General features: G+C 36.2%; 1 protein-coding gene and 1 long non-coding RNA gene across 4 annotated transcripts; both read left to right on the plus strand.

Annotated features, from left to right (window-relative positions):
• Positions 1-1,026: 1,026 nt before the first annotated feature.
• On the plus strand, positions 1,027-4,260 carry LOC113339345. Of its 3 annotated transcripts, none has more exons than XR_003355044.1 (5): positions 1,027-1,634; positions 1,778-1,878; positions 2,330-2,534; positions 2,800-2,847; positions 4,071-4,260. It is a non-coding gene; the product is annotated as an uncharacterized LOC113339345 (long non-coding RNA). The 3 variants fall into 3 exon arrangements; XR_003355042.1 differs by having other exon boundaries at positions 2,330-2,469; XR_003355043.1 differs by having other exon boundaries at positions 1,820-1,878; positions 2,330-2,469.
• Positions 4,261-7,595: 3,335 nt separating this feature from the next.
• On the plus strand, positions 7,596-8,606 carry LOC113339560. The gene has a single exon (XM_026584807.1). The coding sequence runs from the start codon at positions 7,596-7,598 to the stop codon at positions 8,604-8,606; it is 1,011 nt and encodes a 336-aa protein (XP_026440592.1).
• Positions 8,607-26,628: the final 18,022 nt, after the last annotated feature.

Below are 26,628 nucleotides of genomic sequence, written 5' to 3' on the forward strand. Positions count from 1 at the left end.
TGTTCTTAGGTATAACTATAAAATTTTCCACGCTCATCCTGGAATTAATGTTTATGTTTATATTTTTGTTATTCAAAAATAAATATTAGTTGATAAAAAATAGGAACCAACTTATTATCGGCTTTCATCCGGTCCATAGTGTCTGGAGGGACAAAATCATTCCCATTTTCTCGCTTTTTTGGCTAATAAATGGGCTACACTATTATTAACTCTGTGAAATAGACTTACAAAACCAAAAACTACTACCAAATAACTTGTTTTTAATATCAAGAATAATCCTTTGGTTAGACCAATGCACACTCCGCTCTATTCATTTACTAATTAACTTTACTACTAATTCACAATTAGACTCAAAGATGATCTTCACATAGACCAATCTTTATTTTTATCTATGACTAGTCAATTATCTTGGTTAGACGTCAAACAAATTTTTTAAAAGATCTACTTATAGCAGAAGTCCAACATATAACGAAGATTTTGGATACACATGCTGCCATAAAGGGATATAATGTACGACATCTTACTCATACGTTCTCTCACTAGTCCAAAATCAGGTTTTCATGATACTTGGTGTTCGCGGAAAACACCAAGTATCGTAGAATGTCCTACAGTTAGGATTTGTCGAATATTTTGAATCTGATAAACTACACTATGTATCTGTCATTTATTTGGTATCTATTTGTCCCCATTACCTGTAAATTCTACCCCAACAATAATTCCCACGAAAATAATTTATTAGATTTTCTTTTACCGAAAAGAAATTCCCTCAGCTATAAAATTCCAAGTAACTTTCGAGGGATCTATATGTCGTTGATAATAAAAAATCCGGCGGTTGATATTTGGGGATGGAAATATTTTAGAATCCGAGTGAATTGTTTTGTTTTTTTGCTAATTGAAAGTAATTAAATGTTATATTCATTTTAGACCTTTGATAAAATTGATCCTACGGCCAACTCCTGAAACCTAACTTCTAAAAACCTTGAAACTACTCGAGTGAAGACTTGAATCAAATTGAGAAATAACTTCCTCCGCTTTCTCCTCCATCGTGGGTTTATCAAAGATGAAACTTTCTCATAACCTTTCTCTTCCTAATTTTTCTGATTTTCTTTTTCATATATCCTTAAACATATTGAAGCTAAGAAACTATGGATAGATCTGGAGGCGAAATCGGTAAAGGTTTTTGTGATTTCGATTCAATCATCTTAGTTTTTATGAACTTCAATTAAATCGAGGATTTTCATCTATGGGCCTTTAATCTTTCTTTATAACTAATTCGAATTTAAGGATTTCAATACTTTGAATTTTGCATTCAAAAGAAGATAAAATCCCAAAATCAAGGCTGCCATAACCCTTAATTGATTAAATTCTCCGAATCCTTTGATTTGAAATGGTGATTTGAGTTCTGGTAGGATTTGGATAAGACCCTTAAATTCACAACCTTCAAAATCAGATTAACCCTCACGTTCCACCACCGGCTCCTCATACCCTAAACCAGTTCATACCATCTACAGAAAAATCTAGTTATCTCAGTAATGATGGTTGGAGCTTATCATGCTCCCATTCTAAATAATCATGTTTTCTGTATTAGGAAGAAGGTTAAAGAAGATACTAAGGAGCATAGGCAAAAAAACAAGGTGAACGGAACTCTACACATTAGTCTTTTATGCGGTCGTTGGGAAAAGAGATGGAAGAAGTATTGATGGATTTACTTAGATGTTTTAAGTAGTTGATGCCAATTTCGCTGTATTTTTGGTTGTTCTTGTTTTTTGATATGCAGTAGTCAATTATCGAGGACTTATGGAGTCGCAGGGTGGTGCAGGTACCTGAAGTGATGGAAAATTGGTCATTGTAGGAAGGAAAAGTGACAGTGTGATGGCAGTAAGTATCAGAACCCTTTATACTTTAGGTCATGTGAAAAATTCAACCTTTAACTTATTCTTAAGCTTGAGTCCTGCTAAGATATCGTTATTTGAGGCTTCATGATCCATGCTTTTATCATCGTCGTTATTTAAGGCTTAATAATCCATGCTTTTATTCTCGGGAAAAATATGTAGCCTTTGAATTAAGCAAATTTCAGCTATTTTCACTTAGGTTATGAAAATTCTTGTTCACTTTGGAGCTCCAGAAAATATGTTAGTCGATGGGAAACCTCATTTAGGAACAGATAGGTTGATTCCACTTTTACTCAATTTCCTAAAACACTTACAAGATCTGGGCGTGAGTTACACCTTCTTAACTAAAAAGAATGTTTGAAGAAGTATCAGATTCTTAATTCTTTTAATTGCTTAACGTTGATGATTTACTTACTTTGTTCATTTTATCTGTATAGGTTACTATCAAGTTTGGCACAAGAGTTGATGATCTGCTTGTATAAAAGGAATAGTTTATTGAAGTCAGAGTTTCTGATGCAACAAACGAATTGCATGCTGATAGAAAAAATCAGAGATATGATGCGCAGTTGTTATAGACGTAAGGAATTCTGCTAGTGATGTTTATGAAATGCTTATTTCTTATAATATTCGCATGGATTTGCAGTGAGTTCTTTCAATATCCCTAAACTTTGCATCCTTGTTATGTGACACTGGATTTTTATTTTACTTTCAAATTATGCCGACAAGACTGATGCAATGTTACCATGGCATCTTCTTCATACCATCGTACGTTATTTGCCTACTTTTACCCTCAAATGATACGAGACGTAAACTAATTGTGAAGAAGATGCCTTGATGACACTGCCTCGGGTGAACTCCTAAAAGATGCTAACGTCTATTTTTGTGCCCTTTTAAATTTGATTTACAGGTTGGGTTGCGGGTTGAGCATCCTCAAGAACTAATAAACAATATCCAGGTGTGTTTGTACTTGCTTTCTTATTTCTTAATAATTTGATTTTGAGTTTATGTTTTAAATTCTTACATGGACTCCAAAATGACTATCATAAAATATTTTATCAAATATTTGTCTTGTTATCTGCCTTAATATCGACTGTCATAACTTATGCAAGCATATTTCTTAGTTGGTAGTTTTGGTACTAATTTAATGTTGATACGGCTAAAAAATTCCATATTGTATTCTGGATTTTACATTCGTATCTATACTAGTGATCTGGATTTCTGTATTTGTTTGTATAAATTTAGCTCTTTATAATAACTTCGGTCCCGTACTGTTGTTGGACAGAACCTACTAACCTGTTGTTAGTTAGAATTAGTTAATTTTAGTACGCCACCAAATGATGAGAATTATGGAGTCCTTATCGATGGAATTATCGATATCCATATGGAACAGTTGAAGGTATTGATCCCGGCCAGACGATTGAATGGCCAAAGCAATACATAACTCGTGCTCGTGCATAATCATACTGTTTTTTTCTTCTTCTTTGTTGTTTTGAACATGAACCAACTTTTGTTGTTGAACTGAAAGATTTCTGGGTTGTTGTTAACTGAATTCAAAGTTAATAAAATGAGTCCTATAAAATTCATATATTTCCTTGTTTGTAGTATTAATTTCAAAGCAATAAGGAGGCAAATAAAAAAGGAGGGAAAAATACATTCTCGTAGACTCAATCGGGTTCAACTGAGCAGATTGGCTGAAACTGACTCACCTAAACCAGACTAGGCTGAATATCTGATTATACAATTTCGACACTCATCATCAGTCGTTTTTGTTGGAAAAAACAATTTCGTCGTTTATTTTGGACAAAAACTATCCTTCCTATAATAGTACAGAGTTTAGGACGCAAGGTATTAGTCCTATAACTGTATTTTCGACAGTTTCTACCTGTCCTAAATTCCGCGTTTTGGACTAGTGTCTATTTCCTATTATAATTTTTATTAGAATTTCTTTTTCATAGTTATAATGTATTTCTTAATTGATGATTTCCATTTTGGTTCGTTTGTTAGTTTAGTTAGATTTCCTTCTATAGTTCTAGTTACAATTAGAATCGCTGAAGCTTATATAAGAAAGGTACAATTGTAGAGTAATAATATTATATAATTAATGTCAGAGTAATCTCTTACTTATTGTCTTTATTTTTTTATTGCCTTTGTGAATCTAATTATCTCATCGTTTTTCAGCCTCTTCAAAAGGACCAGCTGGTCATCTCCTAGCTCACAGAAGTTGTGAAAGCAAGAATCCCGAAGCCCATGTTCTAAGCATTTGTCTTGATCTCACAGTAGTTTTTATTATATTTTTTATATCTTTGATCCAAGTTTTATGCTTCCGCTACGTTAAGATACCTACCAATACAATGGATCCGGTTCTATTGGTAACGGTTATATTACTTTTGCTATTTCATAAATTTTGAGTTATTCATTTTAAAATTATATTGTTTCACAAACATTGGTCCGCTTCATATTCATATGTTATTTTTCCAAACAAATCCTTACTAATAACTAGCGTTGTTCAAAATTTACTCAAAAAAATGTAAAACAGTTGGTAATCATGTTTATATTCTTTGCATAGGTCCTTTAAAAATGTTTCTAACGATATTTCTCATCTACAAATATCTATCTTTTAGTTTATGAGATAAGTCGACTCGAGTTTTAACATAAAAAGGTTTATAAGAAAAAAATACTAAAAAACAGTTATCTCTCCTCATTTCCTTAAAGAATTGGCAAACTAAAGATTTGGCTTTTATGGAAAGGAGGGAATCATGTATACTTATACCGCAGTCAACATATTTAAATTATTTATTGAATCAAATGACATATCGAGGTGAAACATTTGATGACAAGGTCTCCGCGGGCGGTTTGACCAAGTTTAGGAAGCATGTTGACTTGTTCGCGAGGGTTTCATGTGGTTCGATGGAGTTTCTTCGGGAAACCATGGGAGAGCATTCGGCTCGAAATACGCGGATCCGATCTGGTTCAACCGTATTTTTGTGGGTTGGTGTCTGAACAATTCACTAATAGACTGGACGCGGATGTAATTTTTGAGATTCAACGGATTTTGTTTCGGGTGCGAGTGCAATTTTAAATACTCGTTGGACATTCTTACACAGTAGACTGAGAATACTTATGAGATTTATAAAAAATTTGGAGTTAGGTTAATATTTTTTATAGTCAAACTATATAGTAAACTTATCTCTTCATCATTTTCTTCCTTCACATTTTTAAGGCTTGAGGTGGAGAGACAAATACAAGTTATCGTTTTTTATATTTTTCTTGGTCGGCCCTTAGTCAAGTTATTTTGGGTAGGTTTGTTTTCCTATTTAAAATTTTTATTATAAAAGAAATTTATTGAATCATCCGCATCCAATCCATCTATCAGTGCATATATTTGATAAAAATACGATGGATGTTGGATTATATGCAAATGCCAAATATGAAATCCGCCATGCATTAGACTAGAGACGGACGAGACAAAAACAGTCCCAATCCTGACCATGCTCGCCCCTAAGCGAAACTACAACCAGGTTTTTTGTGGGAGCTTCCTGTGGTGGTCAACTTCCAAAAGAAGCTCAACAACCATTTTTACATAACCTGTTTTGAGTTGGGCCATAGAATGTTATGAAAGCTTAAGAATGGTCAAAAAAATGCCCAAGCCCACCCCATCACGCATGTCTAGTTCCACCACCAGTTATCATGTAGTACATCCGATGAATCATATCTCCTGGCTAGTGCTGTTAGGTACCAAATTATGCTTGTCTTGGTTTCACTCTTTTTTTTTTTTCTCATTTTGTTAACACTTATCTTCTTTTTCTACAGTTAAGTCATATGTCAAGTGAAAAGTTTTCTACTCTTTTTTTTCTCATCCATTAATAAGTTATTTGGTACTTGACAAGAAGTGACAAGTTTGTAAATTGTCAAGGACTCAAGGTCGACTCAAAATGTTTCCTTGGATCACTTATTCCTGGTCATCAGAGTTGCTTAACTTGCACGACTCAAATGTGTGGTGTGTGGAGCCTCTATCGAAGAAACAGTAGTAAGGAAGTGCTTAGGAAGCTGAGGTCAAAAAGATTGTCTTTCGCATTTTTCATTTTCTTCTTCATAGGGGGTTTGGTTTTATTCTTTTCCAAAAAAAAATATAAATTCTTTTTCTTTTCCCGAAGAAAAAGCATCCATCATAGTCATAATCTTGACTAGAGCTGTCTTCAACGATGACATTTTTTTTCTTTGATTCCATTAATGGGGGGGTCATATCTCGTCAAAAGCTTGTGTATGTGGACTTGTTCGTGGAAGCTTCATGTGGTGTTGTCTGGTGGTGTTTACTTAATAATTCGTTCTGTATATAATATCTGATATTTCCTGGTGTTCTTGGACACAAAATAAGCTTCTTGTCTTGATAACTTTCCTTCTTTTTTCTTTTAGTTCCTTCCTGCCCAATTAGTCTCTATGTCATTTTTCAGTGATCCTGAGTTATATATTGTATGGGGACGCCAAATGGGTTTCAAGTTTTATATGTTTAGAGTTAAGGCAAAACCCGGTTGCCCGTTTTCGTGGGGAGAGTTTTGCGACTATGAGGTATTAAATTTTTCTAAGCATTTGTCTTTGCCGCATAACAAAGAGACTGATTTTGAATCTCTCTTTTCTTACTTGAGCAAAATTGACAAGTTTGTAAACTGCCAAGGTCTTGTCATCAACTGGTTTTCCGACGATCCAGAGCCACTCAATACTTATTCCTGGTCACCTGAGGGGCTTAACTTACCCATATATGGTATACATGCTCATGCTAGTAGTCATCATGATAACGAATCTGATGTAGATTTGGCTGCATGTATGAATGAGCGAGATCGAGAGAGGGCTGAGAAACAAGCTCTCGAAAAAAGAGTGTCAGATCTATACGAGCAAATGAACCGGGAGAAGCAAGCTTACGAAAAACAAATTCTTGATTTGACATCAGAACTTGAACAGTGTCGTGGTGGTGCTGAAGATGGATTACCGGTTGATGAGGAACATTGGATGACTGACATTACAGTTCCTAGTAATTGGGTTCCTTTTGAGAAACTTGATGTTCTAAAAACATTCCCAAGTAATACTCCATTGACAATCACTAAGGCGGCGGCCCCTGGCAAGCTGGTACGTTTTGAAGATGATACAACAAACGTTCAAGGGAGCCGTTTCTATATTGGAGGGGAGTTTCCAGTATTGCTTGTGAATGTTGAAGAGTTGGTTCCAGAAAAAGAAAATGCAAGGTTCGATCCAGATATTTGGGGTTCGTTTCAGAATGCAGGAACTTCTTATGCAGCTCGGAAGCCATATATTTAAGTCTAATGTTATTTGGTTGGCCATATACTTTACTTTCTCGATAAGAGAAAACTATCAAGTACTTTGTTATATTTCTGTGTTAAATTTCATTGTTTTTCTTCAGTTATGTAGTAAAGTAATCTGATCTAAATAACATGGTCACAAATTTATATATCAACTTGTAAGATTGTTCGGCACGAGCAAAAGCGAGTTATATTTGAAAAAATTGTAAAATGTCAAAAGAAAATAAATAACTCCTTAAAAGGCGACACAACACGACATGGACACAAAGACGCGGCAAACAGTACTAGTAGATTATTATGAATATGAGTTTTCAATAATACTAGTACTAGATTGTCAATAAACATTTAGAATGCTGCATGCGGCTAATACGAACAGCGCCCCAAAATAGAAATGTTCGTGGCTTCGTTCTACACAAGACTGTCTAAGGAGATTCTTGCCTTCTTGGAAAGGAATCGCGGTGATGGAGATAGTCGTAATACAGCAATGCTAAACACTTATATTCTAGAGAATGAGTTAATTGACCAACCTCTGATAGGTGGTGCATTTACGCGGTCAAAAAATCAAGTCAACCTGCTGTTGTGTAGACTAGATCGATTCCTTTTTAGTCATGACTACGAGGAGGCGTTTCCGAATGCATTACAGGTTGTTTTGACGAGAACAATTTCAGATCATAATCCAATATTGGTTATTACTGAACCGGTCATGCCTTCCAAACCGTATTTCAAGGTAGATAGGGTGTGGATTGAGCACAAAGATTTTGTTCAGAAAGTGAAGTTGTGGTGGGAGAGTTTAACTTACTCTGGCAGTGCAAGCACACGCTTTTTCTTGAAACTTCAGAATTTGAAACATCTAATTGAGGCACGGAAAAAGCTGGAGTTTGGTCATATTTCCAGGAATAAGAATGAGCTTACAGCTAGAATTCACGAGCTAAATATCTTGGAGGAAACAGTTACGCTTCTTCATACCCAATTGGAAGAGAGAACTTTATGCAAGTTGAAGTTGAGAAATATTGAAGCAAAGAAATGGAATTTGAGATCGAAACAAAACGATTTTAGGTGGGGAGATTCGAATACTAGATACTTCCATAGTATGGCTAGTGCAAAGAAGAAACGAAATACAATCACAAAACTTCAGGTTGGTGGAGAGGACTGTTTTGATCTTCAAATAATCAAGGAAGAAATCCGAAGTTCCTATATTAATCTGTTTACTCAGAGGGATGAGGTGAACTCGAGTATGGAGAATTTACATTTTCCGAAAATAACAGAGGAGGAAAGATTGTGGCTTGAACGCGAGTTTACTAAAGAGAAGGTTTGGGAGGTGATTAAGAAAATGGGGTGTAATAAAGCACCGGGCCGGATGGTTTTACTGCTGAATTTTTCAAGAGTTGTTGGAGTACTTTAAAGGAAGATTTCATGGCTAGTTAACGACTTCCACAGGTTTGGCCCAATAGATTGGCTTTTAATTGTTCTTTCATCACTCTTACTCCAAAAAAGGAGGACTCTTGCTCTCCTAAACACTATAGGCCACTAAGTCTTATTGGTATGGTGTATAAGATTATCTCTAAGCCTCTTGCAGTTCGGTTGAAGACGGTGATGCCAAGGCTGGTATCTGGTTTCCAGGGGGCTTTTATTCATGGCAAACAAATCCTAGATGGTGTTATAATTGCTAATGAATGTGTCGATAGCAGACTGAAGGCTAAGAAACCTGGAATTCTGTGTAAGATTGATATGGAGAAAGCTTTTGACAATGTTAATTGGAATGCTTTGTTCACTATCTTGCAGAAGCATGACTTTGGAGGTAAATGGATTTCTTGGATTAAATGGTGTGTAACCACTACTCATCTTTCTGTTCTTGTGAATAGGGGCTCTACAGAAAAATTTAAACCAAGCAAGGGATTACGGCAGGGCGACTATTTATCTCAGTATCTTTTCCTTTTGGTAGTGGAGATTCTTTCAAAACTTATAAATGATGCAGTGGAGAGAGGCCGGCTCTCTGGATTCCAAGTGGTGGAACATGGATCTATTATTTCTCACCTTTACGGATGATACTTTGATTTTCATTGATGCGAAAATGGAGGAAGTTAGACGTCTTTTCATCATCTTGTCTGTTTTTGAAACCATTACGGGTCTGTAGTTGAATCGAGCACTATGATTAGTGTGGGAGCTGATGGGGTGATTGATGATCTTGCTAGGAAATTAGGATGTAAGACAGAGAAGCTTCCTTTCACTTACATTGGCATGCCAATTGGAGCTCATTGGCATAGCACATCAATGTGAGATCATGTTTTTCTTCGTATGGAGCAAAAATTGTCTTCGTGGAAGAAACGACAACTTAATAAAGCAGGTAGGTTAATTCTTATTAAAAGTTATCTGGAAAGTTTGCCAATCTATTATCTTTCTCTCTTTCATCTTTCGGTGAGTGTGGAAATGAAAATGATTAAGATTATGCTTAACTTCTTGTGGGTGCGGTGGAAGGTAAAAGGAAATTGGTATGGGTTTCTTGGAAGAAACTTTGTAAACCGAAGGTGAACGGGGGTCTAGGTGTGAAGAATTGGAGGAAAACAAACCAATTTTTGTTAATAAAGTGGATTTGGGGATTTTCAAAGCACAGAAATTGCCCATGGAGGAGAATAGTGAATGAAAAATTCTCTTATAATAATAATCTTTTAATTCCTGACGTGGATAATCTTTCTCAAGGAAGGAGCCTTTGGAAGAATGTTACTAAGATGGTTCCATTAATCCAAAACATGGAGAGCTTCACGGTACGGAATGGGAAGGGCATTCGGTTTTGGAAGGATCATTGGCTTGATGATATTTTACAGGACCTTTTTCCAGTGGTGTTCAAGGAAGTAAGGATGAAGAATGCTACAGTTTCGGACATGATTGGGAATGTGGAGTGGGTTTGCGATTTAAAGAGACGTTTAAATATGAATGAGCAATTAGAATGGAATTTACTCAAGCGTGACTGACATCATGTGCCAGTTTTGGTGGAAGAGGACGATAAAATGGAGATTATGGAAAATTTTAGTAATTCGAATTGTTATGATAAGGTCTTAGGGGATTTGGATGAGTGCGGATTCAATCAATTTCTTTGGAAATCACATATTCCCAACAAGGGTTAGTTTCATTTTGTGGGCTACTTTTCATGATTCACCTCCAACTAGGGATATGTTGCGTCATCGAGGTGTAGACATAGAGAGTGATCAGTGCGTCCTATGCAATAATGTTATGGAATCTGCGAATCATATGTTTCTCCATTGCACGTATTCTTTTGAAGTTTGGAAGTACTTCATTGCATCCTTCAAAATTGCTTGGCATATTCCACGTACGTTGCTTCAATTATTTGAAGCTTGGACCACCAACGTGCTGCGTGGTAAAGGAAGATATGTTTGGCAAATATTGCATTATGCAATTTGTTGGGTTTTGTGGAAGGAAAGGAATGAAAGGGTTTTTGGAGGTCGACATAAGTGTGTGCAAGAAAGTGTTGATTTGGTTAAGCAATTGGTAGTTTTATGGTCTTGTGATAATGATACATTTAAATATGTCGATCCAAGTCTTATTTGGAGTAATTGGAATACTCTAATGTATATGTAATTGGCCTTGGATTTTTCTTGATTTTCTTTTTCTCTTTTAATATAACCTTCTCTTTCGAAAGGATCAATTATTAAATGTTATCACACGCAAGTATATACATAAAAGCAATTTCCCTTTTCCTCTCATGCCTCGTCCATTGTTTAAGTATACTTCACAAAAGAGAACCAAGTTACTTGATGATTCGTTATCTCTCTATCTATATATATATATATGATCTCTCCTTGATGTGCTTGGATAAGAGATAAGTTCAGCTTCTCTTGTTTTCACATATTTCATTCAACTTTCTTGTTATTACTGTCTCTTTAATCACTCTCTTACAGTAACTATGTCCTTTTTCAGCGATCCTAAGTTATTCCTCGTATGGGGACGCCAAATGGGTTACAAGTTTTATATATTCAGGGTTCAGACAAAACCCGGTTGCCCATTTGAGGGGAAGTTTAGCAGCCATCAGGTATTAAATTTTTCCAAACATCTATCTTTGCCACATAACAAAGCACAAAATTGGTTAAAAAGACCAAAATCAACAATTCCTGGGTGAGATGGACAGTTAGATTTTGATACTGTTTAAATGGACAAAAATATAAAAACAGGCAGGATGTAACCAGTTTCATCGTGCCCATTTTCAAATATTTTTTCTTATTTTTAGTTTACACAGGATGTATCCAGTTTCATCCTTACTATTTTTTAAATTTAAGCTAGGATGAATCCAGTTTCATCCTTGCTATTTTTTTTTTTTGACCATTTCACCCAAACTATTTTTTACTCGCCCATTTGAACCGTGATTTAAAAATATTTGGGCAAATGACCCATTTTCCGCATCACAAAGAGTCTGATTTTGAATCTCTCTTTGCCTACTTGAGCAAAAATGACAAGTTTGTAAACTGTCAAGGTATTGTCATCAACTGGTTTTCCAATGATCGAATTAGACGCAATACCTGGTCATGGTCACCGGAGGGGCTTAACTTGTCGAGCTATGGCATACATGCTAGTTAGTTCCCAGCGAAAAGAAGTTGATGCACGTAAAAATGAGCGAGATAGAGATGAGAAACTGCAAGCTCTTGAGAAAAGAGTATCGGATCTACTTGAGCTACTGAATCAGGAGAAGCAAGCTCATGGGAAACAAGTTCTTGATTTGACATCAAAATTTGAAGAATGCTGCGGTGGTGCTAAAGGTGGATCAGCTTCTTACATATGTATTACGTCCTCCAAATTCTGGATAAGCTGGTTACAGTCTATGAACTTGAAGGTGTCAACATCGCAGCTCCAAAGGACAATTGTCTGGATTATTAAAACTTTAACTTCATAAGCAGTTCCTGGACGTTCGCTAAAAACTCTTTTGTTTTTTTCCTTCCACACGTTCCAAATCAATGCATAATGTAGAATTTTCCAAATTTCTTTACATCTCCCCTTTAGAACATTCCACTCCCATGCTTCGAAAAGGTTATAAACTGTGTTCGGCATAGGCCAGCTGATGTGAAACGCCTTAATGAAAAATTCCCACAGTTCGAAAGTGAAGCTGCAGTGCAAAAGTAGATGATCCGATGTCTCCATATGAGAGTTGCAGAACACACATTTATTTGTTTCCAGGTTAATTCCTCTATGTGTAAGCATGTCTCTCGTCGGAAGAGAATCATTAAAAACAGCCCAGAATATAAAAGATACCTGTGAAGGAATTTGCTTTCTCCCTAAAAAATTTATCGAAGTTACATCTGATATTGTTTGCTGCAAACTTTCCGTAGCATTTCTTTGTGCTGAATTCTTCCATTATATTCACCTCATCTTCACCTTCCACTAGATTAGGTACTGGACCCAAATCCCTGCGCAGCAAGTCCCATTCCAACTGCTCATTTGGGTTCAAATGTCTTCTAAAGTTTCCTTCCCACCTGCCATCTTTAATCATATCAGCAACAGCAATCTGTTTATCAGGATCACTAAAAATCGAAACCCATCTGGCGTCCCCATACCAGATATAATTCAGGATCACTAAAAAACGACATAGAGAAAGGAAGACTGAATGGAAGAAACTAATTGAGCAGGCAGGAAATGAAAGAAAAAAAAAGAGATAAACTAAGCTCACAGATACTTGGTTTTGAAGAACACTAGAAGATGCTATCAGATATATACACAAGCACACCGGGTCAAATCAAAAAACAAAATAAAAAAATCTATCCACAAAATATTAAAATTTTGCCACCACAAAAATACTCCATCCGTCCACAATTAATTGAGCTATTTATAGTTTGCACAATTTTTAAGACAAAGATATTAGTAAAACTTAGAAATGATTTATCTCTTATACTATATCACGGTTTTTCGTAAATTTTATACCGTTGAAAAACATTTTAAAACACATAATCAACGAATATAAACATGACTATCAAATTATAGTAATAAAAATAATTCAAGTATTAATGGGACAAAGTCTAAAATCAAATAGCTTAATTAATTTTGGACGAAGGAAGTATTAAAGTTTTGGAAAATTCTGACCAAATCCCGTTGAAATAGAAAAACAAGTGGGTCTAGAGTCTAGTGCACCCACTTGGCTAGTGATTAAAGTCAATGACTCGAATTTACACCCAGCGGGAAACTACCACGAAGAAGTTTATTTCTTGAGTTTGACGAGATAAGTTAATACTCCTTCTTCCTAAATATTCCCTTCTCAACATTTTGCAAAAAATTAAAAATCCCCCGCCAACAAGGCATCAACGGATACCGAAGATGTCCCAAAAACAAATCCAAAGAGGCTGGAGTTTAGCCGAGCTACCAGGACCTTAAAAGACTTAAGGTTTGTATAAGCTTAAAAGAAAAAAAATTTCTCTATAATTTAGAAAGATCTAAAATACGATATAGATATTAGTTTATTGTTTTCTTAATCATTTACAATTTTCTTTGAGGTTTTTTTTTTTTTTTTTGGAGTTGTCAAGCTCCGCCCCTTGAAGGCTATAACATCATTTTTGGGTATAACCGCACGTAATGTCTTAAATACCGCGTATTCAAAACTTGTTTCACTCTATTTTCCGAAATTTTTCCATGTTGTTGTTGCAACCGTTTCGAAAAATCAATTACTTTCATTATAAAATTGAAGTATCAATAACTTTTCATTTTATTTGATTTTTACTTGTTTGTGATTATTGCACACATTTAGTACATACTTAGGGAAGAAATAGATGAAACTTAACACGCAAATTAACAAAATGATTGGTAGTTTTAGCAGCCAAGCAAATAGCATAAACTCAAATGAAATAAATGGAACTAGATCTCCGACTTAAATATATGGCTTGCGAGCTGCATAAGAAGTTCCTGCATTCTGAAACAAACCCCAAATATCTGGATCGAACCTTGCATTTTCTTTGTCTGGAACCAACTCGTCAACATTCACAATCACAATTGGAAATTCCCCTCCAACATAGAAACGGTTCCCTTGAACGTTTGTTGTATCATCTTCAAAATGGACATGCTTACCTGGTGCCTCCGCCTTAGTGATTGTTAATGGATTATTACTCGGAAATGCATTTAGAGCATCAAGTTTCTCGAAAGGAACCCAATTACTAGGAACTGTATTGCCAGTCATCCAATGTTCCTCATCAACTGATAATCCATCTTTAGCACCACCACCAGAACACTGTTCAAGTTTTGATGTCAAATCAAGAATTTGATTCTCGTAATCTTGCTTCTCCCTGTTCAGTTGCTCGTATAGATCTGACACTTTTTTCTCCAGAGCTTGTTTCTCAGCCCTCTCTCGATCTCGCTCATTTATACATGCAGACAAATCTACATCGGCTTCGTTTTCCTGATGACTACTAACAAGGACATGTATACCATATGTGGACAAGTTAAGCCCCTCAGGTGACCAGGAATAAGTATTGAATGGCTCCGGATCATCGGAAAACCAGTTGATGACAAGACCTTGACAGTTTACAAACTTGTCAATTTTGCTCAAATAAGAAAAGAGAGATTGAAAATCGGTCTCTTGGTTATGTGGCAAAGATAAATGCTTAGAAAAATTTAATACCTCATAGTCGCAGAACTCTCCCCATATAAACGGGCAACCGGGTTTTGTCTTAACTCTAAACATATAAAACTTGAAACCCATTTGGCGTCCCCATACGATATATAACTCAGGATCACTGAAAAACGACATAAAGACTAATTGGGTAGGAAGTCACTGAAAGAAAAAAGAAGCAAAATTAGCAAGAGAAGAAGCTTCTTTGGTGTCCAAGAACGCTGGGAATTATCAGATATATATATACACAATGAATTATCAAGTAAACACCACATGAAGCTACCACGAACAAGTCTATACCCACAAGCTTTGATGAGATATGCCCCCATTAATGGAATGAAAGAAAAAATGTCACTATTGAAGACAGATCTAGTCAATATTATGACTATAATGGATGATTTTTTCTTAGGGAAGAAAAAAGATTATAATGTATTGATTAGAGCTGTCAACAGGGATCTTTTTTCTTGGGGAAGAAATTAACACTACAAGAAAGGAAAAAAGAAGTCAAGAACTAGAGGGGGACAAGAACAAGACCACTTGGAAGAAGGGAGTAGAATGCATCCCTTAGAAAGACGATCTTATGCACCTCAGTTTCCTAAGCAATTCCTTACTGCTCACTCTTGGTGATAGCGACACATTTTAATGTGAGTGGGTGCTTGCTAACGATGTTGCACAAATTCAAAGAGGCTGGAGTCACTATTTAGCTTTTCCGTCCCACAGATAAACACCAAACTGGTTGAATCTATTTGATTTTATACAAGTTCATCAATTTTTTGTTTACTAAATTGTGATGTTTTTTTTTTTTTGAAGCATGATCGTGCATCATCATTGATAAGGTATACGTGGAAAAGTATCCTGGCACAAATGGGCAACCGGGTTTTCCGTGAGCCCTGAATATATAAAACTTCAAACCCCAGGGTATGTCCCCAATTCACACTGATCGGGGAGATAGCGTGTGCACATAAAGTTGGCCAGAAATGGAAAAGAGTTAAAACAGGAGAACCTAACTTATTTCCCATCCAAGAAGGAGAGAAAAGTTCAGTTCTTTACTTGAGTATGACAACTTATCATAATTATTCCTACCGTGTGACAACATATGGCACCTCCAAGAAGGCAAGAACCGACATATGGCCAAATATTAATTTGATATTGTCCAGCATACAGGTGGCTAATATACGGACGTTCATTTTTGTCAAGACCAAGAGTGATCCACCTATATCTAACCACGTATCAGATCTACTTCCCTTACTTTTGAATAAGTTAAAACGATATGTACAATTTCTTATCCGGCGATGCATGAGTTTGATCACTTAAAGTCTTAAGCATGTGGATGGAAAGTGTAACAGGTTGCCTTCTGACCCGTATCCTTCAACATATTTAAGGATAGGAAAGGGATATAAGAGGTCCGGATACAATACTTCTCCTGAGAGCTAGCACTATGGTGGAGGGTATCCCTTCACTATCCCTCAAATGTAGGGAAGGGACGGCACATGGAAGGCAAGCTTTCTGTGGTGGCGTGTCATCCCTTCCCTACACTACACGGCTACTGAGTAGCCGTATCAATAGTGCCACACATTAACTGAGTTGCCGTATAAGTCAACTCGTTGACTTGACCAGTACGGCAACTCAGTAGCCGTTTCATTGGTTATAGTCATCAGATACGCGGTCGGGCTCCCCGTTTCTTCTTCTTCTCAAGGTTTTCATCCTCTCAAACCCCTATTACCCACTTTGGATTTTCATATTGATTCACTGCGATTCAATGGCTTAAATTAAAAGGGTTTGATCGTTACTCCAAGGTGAAACAAAGCCATTCTTCAATTTCGAATTTCATCCAAAAAATCATCTAAGGTGAGTGATTCTAATGTTAGGGTTTCAATTGAATTTGATTTTGATTTTGATGAAATTGTAGATATTAAGTTGGTTAGGTATGTAGTATGCAATTCACTAATGTAATTAAAAGATATATTTAGTCAAAATCCATGATTAATGTAGAAAATTTATGTTGAATGAAATGTTTCTAAACTAGCATATCAATGTAGAAAATTGATTGACCTGTATTTATGTATGGTATACACAAATTGATACTGTTTTTGTTGTTTGCAAATGTGCATAATGAGTCTAATGCATTCTTATGTGAGAGTTAAATATGGAATCTATTTGGATTCCTCTAGTGATGAAGAAGAGAAAGCTTTGCTAATATTTACACAATTATGTTTGGAAGAACGATTGCGTATTATTAGACAACCCATACCAAGGGAGGTACAAACACGTAGTGTAACAACGCGTGATCGAGTGTGGCATGATGCCAAAATGATGAATGATTATTTTACGCCTGGAACTGGTTATACTGCAAGACAATTCAAACAACGTCTAGGCATGAGGGAAGACTTATTCGAGAAATTGTTTGGAAAACTGCTTGAGGTTGATCCAGAATGGCAACAACGTCCAGATGCAACCGGTACTATGGGGCATTCTCCGCATATGAAATTAGTTGCTGTGATGAAATGTTTATGCAAAAGTACGCCAGCTGATAGTGTTGATGATTATACTCGTATAGGTGCAAATACAATATACATGTATCTAAAAATATTTTGCCACGCCATTTTCATGACTTTTGGAGAAAGATATTTGCGTGAACCCACTCCTGAAGATGTTCAAAGGTTTCTACAAGAGAATGCGGTCCGAGGTTTTCTTGGAATGCTTGGTAGTGTTGATTATATGCAATGTCCATGGAAGAATTGTCCGGTAGCTTGGCAAGGAACTTACCAGGGTAAAGATAAAGAGAGTAGTTTGGTATTAAAGGAGGTGGCATCATACGATTTGTGGTTTTGGCATGATTTTTTTGGAATGCCTGGATCAAACAACGATTTGAATGTGTTTGCACACTCACCCCTTTTTGATAACATGCTAAGGTGTAGCACCTCCATGCAATTATGTCATCAATGGTCACAAGTACAATATGGGTTATTTTTTAGCCGATGGTGTCTATCCAAAGTTGACTACGATTGTACAAGCTTTCTCTCAGACACTGGACATTCCAGACTATGTGAGATTCAACAAGTATCAAATGGCTAAAAGAAAGGATGTCGAGCGTGCTTTTGGAGTTCTCCAGGGTAAATTCAGAATTGTCGGATTTCCATGTAAGTATTGGCATCAATCAGACTTAAACCTAATTATGAAATGTTGTCTAATTTTACAAAACATGATTATCGAGCATGAACGGCGAGATACGGATTGGGGCAGGGTTCTTCCTGTTCCGCTTCCGGAAACTACCATTAATGGTCGTATATTTATGTCAAGTCTGAAAAACCTAGAATTACACTTACAACTAAGAGATGATTTTGTCAAGCACATTGTTGCGCGTCCTGGTAGAGGAGGCCATGGAGGGGGCATGTCTAGTTTGGAGGGTTCAGATATGGAATACGTGGATCTTCCATCATCAGAAGGAGACTATGAAGATACAGACTTAGATGAAGAAGTAGTTACTGGTCAAAACGAGGATGGAGCATTTTTTTTATTATGGAGATTACAATGATCATATTCCATATGACAGTGAACATGCAGTTGAATATGAACATGATGGAGATGGAGATGAGGATTCTGACAATGATGAGGACGATTCTGACGATGAGGAGGACGATTCTGACGATGATGTTGCCTGCGATGATGCGGGTATTTATGATGATGATGATGTTGAGCCATATGATGTATTTCACTGTTGTTTTTAAGTTTTCGAATATTATATGCATATGTATTACAGATTTTTAATTATTTTTTGGTTTCAATTATGTATGCAAATGAATTTGTTTATATTTGATGGCATATGGTTTACAATTAGGATAATCCGTGAAATCTTAAAAATCTCCTTGTACAGTATACGGATATGTATACATATCCGTGAAATCTATTTCTACAATATACGGGTGAGTATACTTATCCATGAAATCTTTCTACAGTGTACAGATATGTATACTCACCATGTATAAAGGATTCACAATCTCTTTACTAATGAACACATTAATTCGACGAATTATATTCTCTGTCTTCAAAAATAAACACTTATTTTTATCCAAGTTATTATCCAAAACACTTATATTTATTAATTATGGCGGGTTATATTTCGGAGGAAGACGAATTGATAGTTAGTTTATGGGTTTATGTTCATGTATAGAATGAAGAAGAATATGAACAACTAACACAATCCTTTTGGAGCACTTGCTGCAGAAGTTGACTATACACAATGGGAATCCTAATGAACGCACGGTTAAGTATCTGAAAACAAGGTTAAACATTATAACTTCAGACGTGAAAGTATATGTATCGACACAGAGATCATTATATTTATGGAGGGCTGCAGTACCTGCTGAAATTGTAAGAAACTTTACCGGTTCCCTATCCAACAATTTTTTGTGTATGTGTACTAAGTTGTTTAGTAATGTAATTGTATATTGATATTGTTTTCTTTTGTTGTAGGAGCAATCTGCTATGGATACTTACAAAAACAAGGAGGGGAAACCTTTTAGATTTTTTAACTGCTATGTGATTTTGAAAAACAGTTTCTCAGAGTATAACTGATTATAGATTTTTCTGGGGTTGTAGTAATGAAGGTTCAAACTCTCGGACTTGTGAAGATTAAAGTTTTTTTTTAAAATAATAAATAAATGATTTTATACAAAATTTATTAACAGGATGAAGAGACACTAGGACGCAGGATTTCACAACTTTTCATATTCTTGTGGTTCAGTCATTAACTCTAGACAATATAGCTCAAACAAAAGAAGTTGTGCCTCTAATTCTTTGCCAAAACTAGATTTCTTAAAATATTATCTGTAAGTCGTAAGCATGACACATCAAAAGTAATTTAAACTAAGCATGCGACATCAAAAAAAATAACAAATCATTAATAGAAATCATTAAACAATTAAATCTATGCAAAAAGTCATATAAAGAATTAATCATTTACCACAATCATGAAAAGTTGCTTCCTCCGTTGTCCCAGTGATGGGTTCTAGCTCCGCATATCGGAAACACGCTCAAAAGTTGATTTCATTGCTCAAAGGAGGTGTACAAATGATGAAAAGGAGAAAATAATGAAAATCGGGTGTTTGCAACGTTTTTAATTGTTGCAAAGACCGTTACAAAGAACGATAATTGAAAGGTGTTGTAGTATGTATGACCCACAGACGGCTGTCGTTGTTACTGTAGCTTAAACGACTGCCTATGTTGGTGCTTTGTTCTTCGTGTTCTCCTTTAATGGCAGCAGCAGAGACAAGCTCTGCAACTTTTTCTTTCTCGTTCCTCTCGGCTCTGTCTCGACCCCAAACTCTTCATCGCTTTCCCAAACTGTTTTTCCTTGTATTTATAGTGAATTGGAGCCAAAAATCCGACCATTGATTGCATATATTCTCCATTTAATCCAAATATTCTCGGCTGCCAATAATAACGAGAATTTCCATTTTTAATCCCATGCACGCGTTAACTTTGATCCTGCACGCTCCCAAATGTCTTCTCCACGCCTCAACACTCTTCCAACGCTAGTAGGACTCTTTCATGCACACAAGAACTCCATTTTTGCTCGTGTTACAGTCCGCGTGCTCTTTTTTGGGCTCAAGGATCATCACGCGTTTTCCAGCCACTTCTGAGAGATTGAATCTCCCTAAAACATCTTCATTTTGTTGATTGAAACTCTAACAGTTGAGAACTTCATTTCCCGCCAAAAACACAAATTCAAATTGTTGAAGAAGGTGCCCCTTATCCAGAGTGCTGGGGTGCGAATATCAATTGGGGTGGAAATAATAATTTTTCTGGGTTCCTCCGGGACATTTCTGGGACGCTTCCGGTGCATTTCTGGGCTGCCTACGGTACATTTCTCCGGGGTGCAAAACACTTCTTTCTGAGCCCATTTCGCCGCAAGGGCTTATTTCTCTAAAATTTCCTACAAGAACACAAAATACACACAATAAGTACTTAATCGAGTCTAACAATACAGAACATTGAGAACAAAATAGACACATAAATGCGTCTATCAAATACCCCCAAACTTATTATTTGCTAGTCCCGAGCAAATCAAAACTACAAAATAAAATAGTGACCGAGTTAATCTCGGAAAGGTTTACCAGAGGTTTACCCACAAAACCTTTACTCCAGACCCTAGCTATCTACGCAGAACCTTGGAAGGCACTAAAGAACCTCATTGGTTGACTTACTTATTGCTTATGGGAGGAAGAACCCTGATGCGAAATTCCAATTGTTGTACACGAGTTTGCACTTAAGCATACTAAAATTCATATAAGTGACAGAGCTCTACTAAGATAGTTTCACTATGGACATCATACTCGGAGTCAAACTAATCACATGAAAAGATCAAGAAGATGGAAAAAGAAAAATGTATATGGTTGAAAAGTGAACGGTGTTTCCCATATCTGTCTGAAGGCCTCTGCCAAGATGAACCTAACCTAAATGACTGAGATACCGGTCTGACTAATATTAACACACTGGCATATACAAGGGAACCAGTGGTTAATAATCCTAACTCTAGGTCAACACAACTGGCATATACAAGGGTACCAGTGGTCGACTTTATTAAACACACATTTATTTAAGAACTAACAACATGATTGGACCTTGTGGACCGAAGCGCATGTTTCTTGTCAGCAGATTACATGGTGATTCCCGTAGATCCTGCATTCCACGCTTGCTTAGGCGACGGAGACAGGGAGAACACACAAATATTGCTATCCAAGTGTTAGTATTTATTCCGATTGGTCTACTGGTCTGGTCTATTTTTTTTTTTTTTTTTTTTAAAAGGTAACTCAGTCACTCTATTTCACCCTAGAAAAGGTAACAACCTGAATCGTGTGCCCCACCAAATCACTTGAAATAAAAGAAAACTAAAAATAGAAAGCGAAAAGGACTCAACGAGATATGGTGAAACTATCATGTTATTTCTAACACCTGAGCTCTGTGCTTTTATGAATAGACTTTCTAGATGTTTCCATCTAATCAGATTGGTTCCTCAACTCTTATAACCAAGATGTTCCCATCCACTTAGATTGGTTAGTGCAAACCTTAATAGGCAAAAATTTCTAGGCTCAGGAGTTTATTAATTGCAACTAAAAAGTTTCTCCCATACCCCCAAACTTAAATATAACATTGTCCTCAATGTTCTAAAGATGAAATTAAAAGCATGAATAAGGAGAGACAGTTACTATTTGAAGCAAAAGAGTGAAGGAAGGATATTACCAGGTTGCATGAGATTGGGTTACCTCCCAAGAAGTGCTAAGTTTATAGTCTTCAGCCAGACTAAGAAAGGTTTAATCACCTCGAATCATATAGCAATAGCCGAAATAATTGTGGGTTATCGAAACCAAATAGAGCTATCACAAGTAAAAGGAATCTGCATCAAGCCAAGAAAATGAACATGTACTGCATACCCTTATCTAGTTTCCTGATTAAGATACCTATGTCCCATTGTGGTTCAGGTTCAGGTTCTATTAAAGGATCTTGATAGAATATTTTCATTGGATGCACTTCCTCATAGCTAAGATCCAACAATTCAGGTTTAAAAGTCTGGAAAAACTCAATTAAAAATAATAACAACTTGAATAACTGGGGATCCTTAAAGTCAATCAGAATTGACTTACACAGCTGACCACAAAGAGAGTGGTGGTCTTCCTTAAACAGGTGTGTCGACCCTAATCTCCCAAAGTAATTAGGTTTAGTCTCAAAACTTAATAATTGACACATCTGAAATTTGTATATTCCCACAATTGGTAGAAAAGTTTTTGGTGGGAAAACAAAGTCAATCTTGGTATTATTTCCTGGGCTAACCTCATCAACCATAGGATGGGTTTCTAACAGTTGAGACTCGTGTTGAATATTATTAAGTTCGGGAAAACGAGTACGAAGATAGTCTTGTAAGATGGTTGAGGCATTGATGTCAAGTCCCACGTGAGGGATTTTTGTAAGAGTTAAAGAACATGGAGAATGATAATCACCCCCAAACTTAGAGTTTTCGTCGTCTCTAGGTAGACTGGTCATAATCTCCCTAATTTCTAGGTCATCAGATTCCTGAAAGTGGGCGATTGATTTTTCTAAGTCAGGTTCATCCCCGCTAATCTCTACGAGTTTTCTAAGACTGTTGTTTCTAAATCGTTTGACTCGAAAACAGTACTCTCAAGATAAACTGGCTCCTCTAAACCATCATCGAAATCGTAATCATCGTCTAAAACGGGGGTATTTCTAGTCAAATCCTCGTCCTTTTGAATAGGTAAATAATTATTAAAATTATTTGGATTTGAACTAGAAATATCATTATAATCATCATCACCATCCTCCTCCTCATATCACAATATAATTTTTGATATTCACGAATTCTCAAGCTTTGTTCCCAACTACATGGTCTATGTTTATAATATTTCTCATAGATCGTTAGAGGTGATTCCTCAATAAAAGTTGGAGTATACATATATCGCTTCCCACGCATATATTCACCAAGAGTCATTTCCGAAGACGTCTCTTGATAACGAGAATTTCTAGACATATATTCTCGTAACGTCATCTCAGGTGGCGTCTCCTGAAAAGGATTCATCACCGAGGAAACACAAACTACAGAGTAATTCTACACAATCACAAACAAGGCTGACTCGACCAAATCAAACCTATAAATTCTAGCAAACAAAAAGCATGATGGCTCCACTTAGATTGTTTCTAGACCAGCTTCTATCTTTCGAAAGGGAATTCGTTGAAATTTGAGCAAACCCCTCTGGACTCAATCCGAGTCAAAGTAAGTTGAATGGAGACGAGGGAAGCTTAGTAGAGCTTTGATACCCAAGGCCTCACCGCATTAGAAGGCGGCGCAGTCACGCATTCAACTCACAGAAACCATCATGAACTTTGAAGTGTGCTTTGATAGACGCATTTATGTGTCTATTTTGTTCTCAATATTCTGTATTGTTAGACTCGATTAAGTACTTATTGTGTTATTTTGTGTTTTTGTAGATGTTTTTAGAGAAATAAGCCCTTGCGGCGAAATGGGCTCAAAAAGCAGTGTTTTACACCCTAGAGAAAATTACTAAATCACCCCAGAAATGCACCGGAAGCGTCCCAGAAATGTGCCGGAGGAATCTTGAAAAATTACTATTTCCACCCCAATTTCTATTCGCACCCCCAGTTTGGATAGGGGACACCATCTTCTTCATTTCAAAAACTGAATTTTGGCGGGAAAACATGCATGAGAACTGGCAGAAGTTTGATCGAATTTTTTTAATGTGTTATAGGGAGATTAAATGGCTGAGACTTGGCAGGAAGATGTGATTAAGCCTAAGGAAGATATTTTGGGTGTCGGGTCCAATCGAATTTGGCTAGAATTGGCTAGGGAATCCACGAACTCAAAACAGAGACACACGTACAGGGAGGAGAAAAACACGAGTTTTGGAGAGTTATGGACGTGTTTCGATCGAGTTTGATGGCTCCAGAAACACTCTGGGTGATTACAACATGATTTGGAGCGTGTTGGAAGAGATTTGGAGCGTGAAGAAGTTATTTTTGGAAATTAATTCTCCGAAATAAGAAAAAAATATTCCGAGTAAAGAAGGATTTTCACGAGTTATTGCGGGGGATTTGATGATGCATGTGAGTATATAAAGGTTATTTGGATCTAGTAGAGGGGCTGTCGAGAGTTTTGGGTCGAGAGGAGGTCCAGAGAAGCAGAAATCAAGAGTTGATGAAACTCTGTTGCTGCTGCTGCTGATGATAAAGAACACCAAGAACACGAAGAACGGACTCGCGCAGCCGTGGGTCGCAGCGCAGTCTAAACAGCAGCAGCACTTGTCATTTATCCTTCATTCTGTGACGCTTTTTGTGCGTCGCAGATTACAGTTTACACCATTTTCTCTTCTTCTAATCATTTGTAAACCATTTTTGAGCCATAATAAATTATTTTGAGAGCATTTATACTATGATGAGCTATTTCCCTCGTAACCAAGGCAATGGAGGAAGCTATTCATGCAACATAAATGGGTAACTATTTCATTTAATTATATAATTCACCTAATCGCTGCTTTTGCAGAGTTTTAAATTGTTTGAATGATTGTCTTAATTATTTGTTATTCTGTTTGATAGGTTATGCTTGGTTTAATCTCTTGATAATTTATGCTTAAGGTTTGCAAATAATGTTTGAGAATCTGTATGATTGATAGTGAATTAAAGATAAAAGAGGACTTAAGAATTGAATGGAGTTTTGAAATATTTATCATTTAATTTTGCATAATATTGGAATCTAGTGTCTTGGTTACCTCTCGCACCCATTGTTAATATTTTTGTATATATAATTTTATCAAATCTTGAAATTTAATCTTCACAAGTCCGAGAGTTTGAACCTCATTACTACAACCCACGAAAAATCTTTAATCATGCTTAAAGAGCAACCAATATTTTTCGAACGAGTTTCCTATTAAGCTCGTTACCCTATAGGTCTCGTTCTAGTCAAAATTTTAGGCTTAGGATCGCGTTTGGTTTCGTTTTCCTAAGGCGGGAAAGAAGAGAACGGTGATGAAATCCGAACCCTTATCTTGTATTGGCCAGGCCTTGCCCTTTACTAGGAATTTAAAACAGCCTTATTCAAGTCCTCAACATATATTCACCTTAAGGAAAACAGTAAACCCGCTTGAAGGAGATTCGCGGGTGTTTAGAAGTTTACCTCCCGTACCAGACGGGGGAAGAACCGCTGTAGTCGACTCGGGCCACTGACTCCGGTGTCAGTGTGCGAACCCGAGGGGCCGAGACGATATAGTAATCCTCGTCCTTCCCTGCAAACAGTTTGTATTTAATTTTTGTTTTAATTTATAACCCTTCCGTAGGGTTTTAAAAAAAATGTCCAATGTTCAATGTCCGGAAAAAAAAAATAATGTCCAAAAATAAAAGATTACAGAAATAAAAAATTTAATTACAGTTTCTAAAAAAAAAATTAATAAAAAAGAATATCTAAAAAATAATAATAAAAAAAAAGTTCTTCATATTCTTTCCGTTCTTTTTGCTTTAAGCTTTGCTCCTAATCTTTATGAAATCGCCAAAAATCTTTGACAACTTCTTCTTCTTCTTTTTCTTTTCGATCCAAGCCTCAAAACCTGTATCACATAGACAAATACCCAAAGAACGTAAAAAAGAACAAAGAAAAATAAATCTAAAAAAAAAATTCTACCTAAACACAATTCCGCGTCGGCGGCGCCAAAATGATTATATATTTTTCTGGGGTTGTAGTAATGAAGGTTCAAACTCTCGGATTTGTGAAGATTAAAGTTTTTTTTTTAAAATAATAAATAAATGATTTTATACAAAATTTATTAACTGGATGAAGAGACACTAGGACGTAGGATTTCACAACTTTTCCTATTCTTGTGGTTCAGTCATTAACTCTAGACAATATAGCTCAAACAAAAGAAGTTGCGATTCTAATTCTTTGCCAAAACTAGATTTCTTAAAATATTATCTGTAAGTCGTAAGCATGACGCATCAAAAGTAATTTAAACTAAGCATGCGACATCAGACAAAATAACAAATAATTAATAGAAATGATTAAACAATTAAATCTATGCAAAAAGTCATATAAAGAATTAATCATTTACCACAATCATGAAAAGTTGCTTCCTCCGTTGTCCCAGTGATGGGTTCTAGCTCCGCATATCGGAAACACGCTCAAAAGTTGATTTCATTGCTCAAAGGAGGTGTACAAATGATGCAAAGGAGAAAATAATGAAAATCGGGTGTTTGCAACGTTTTTAATTGTTGCAAAGACCGTTACAAAGAACGATAATTGAAAGGTGTTGTA

Source organism: Papaver somniferum, unplaced genomic scaffold, assembly GCF_003573695.1.
Source record: "Papaver somniferum cultivar HN1 unplaced genomic scaffold, ASM357369v1 unplaced-scaffold_21, whole genome shotgun sequence".
Lineage (NCBI taxonomy): Eukaryota > Viridiplantae > Streptophyta > Magnoliopsida > Ranunculales > Papaveraceae > Papaver > Papaver somniferum.

Excerpts from the sequence above, each read along its gene's own strand:
- LOC113339560 (XM_026584807.1), top strand. The coding sequence starts at position 7,596 with ATGTTCGTGGCTTCGTTCTACACAAGACTGTCTAAGGAGATTCTTGCC.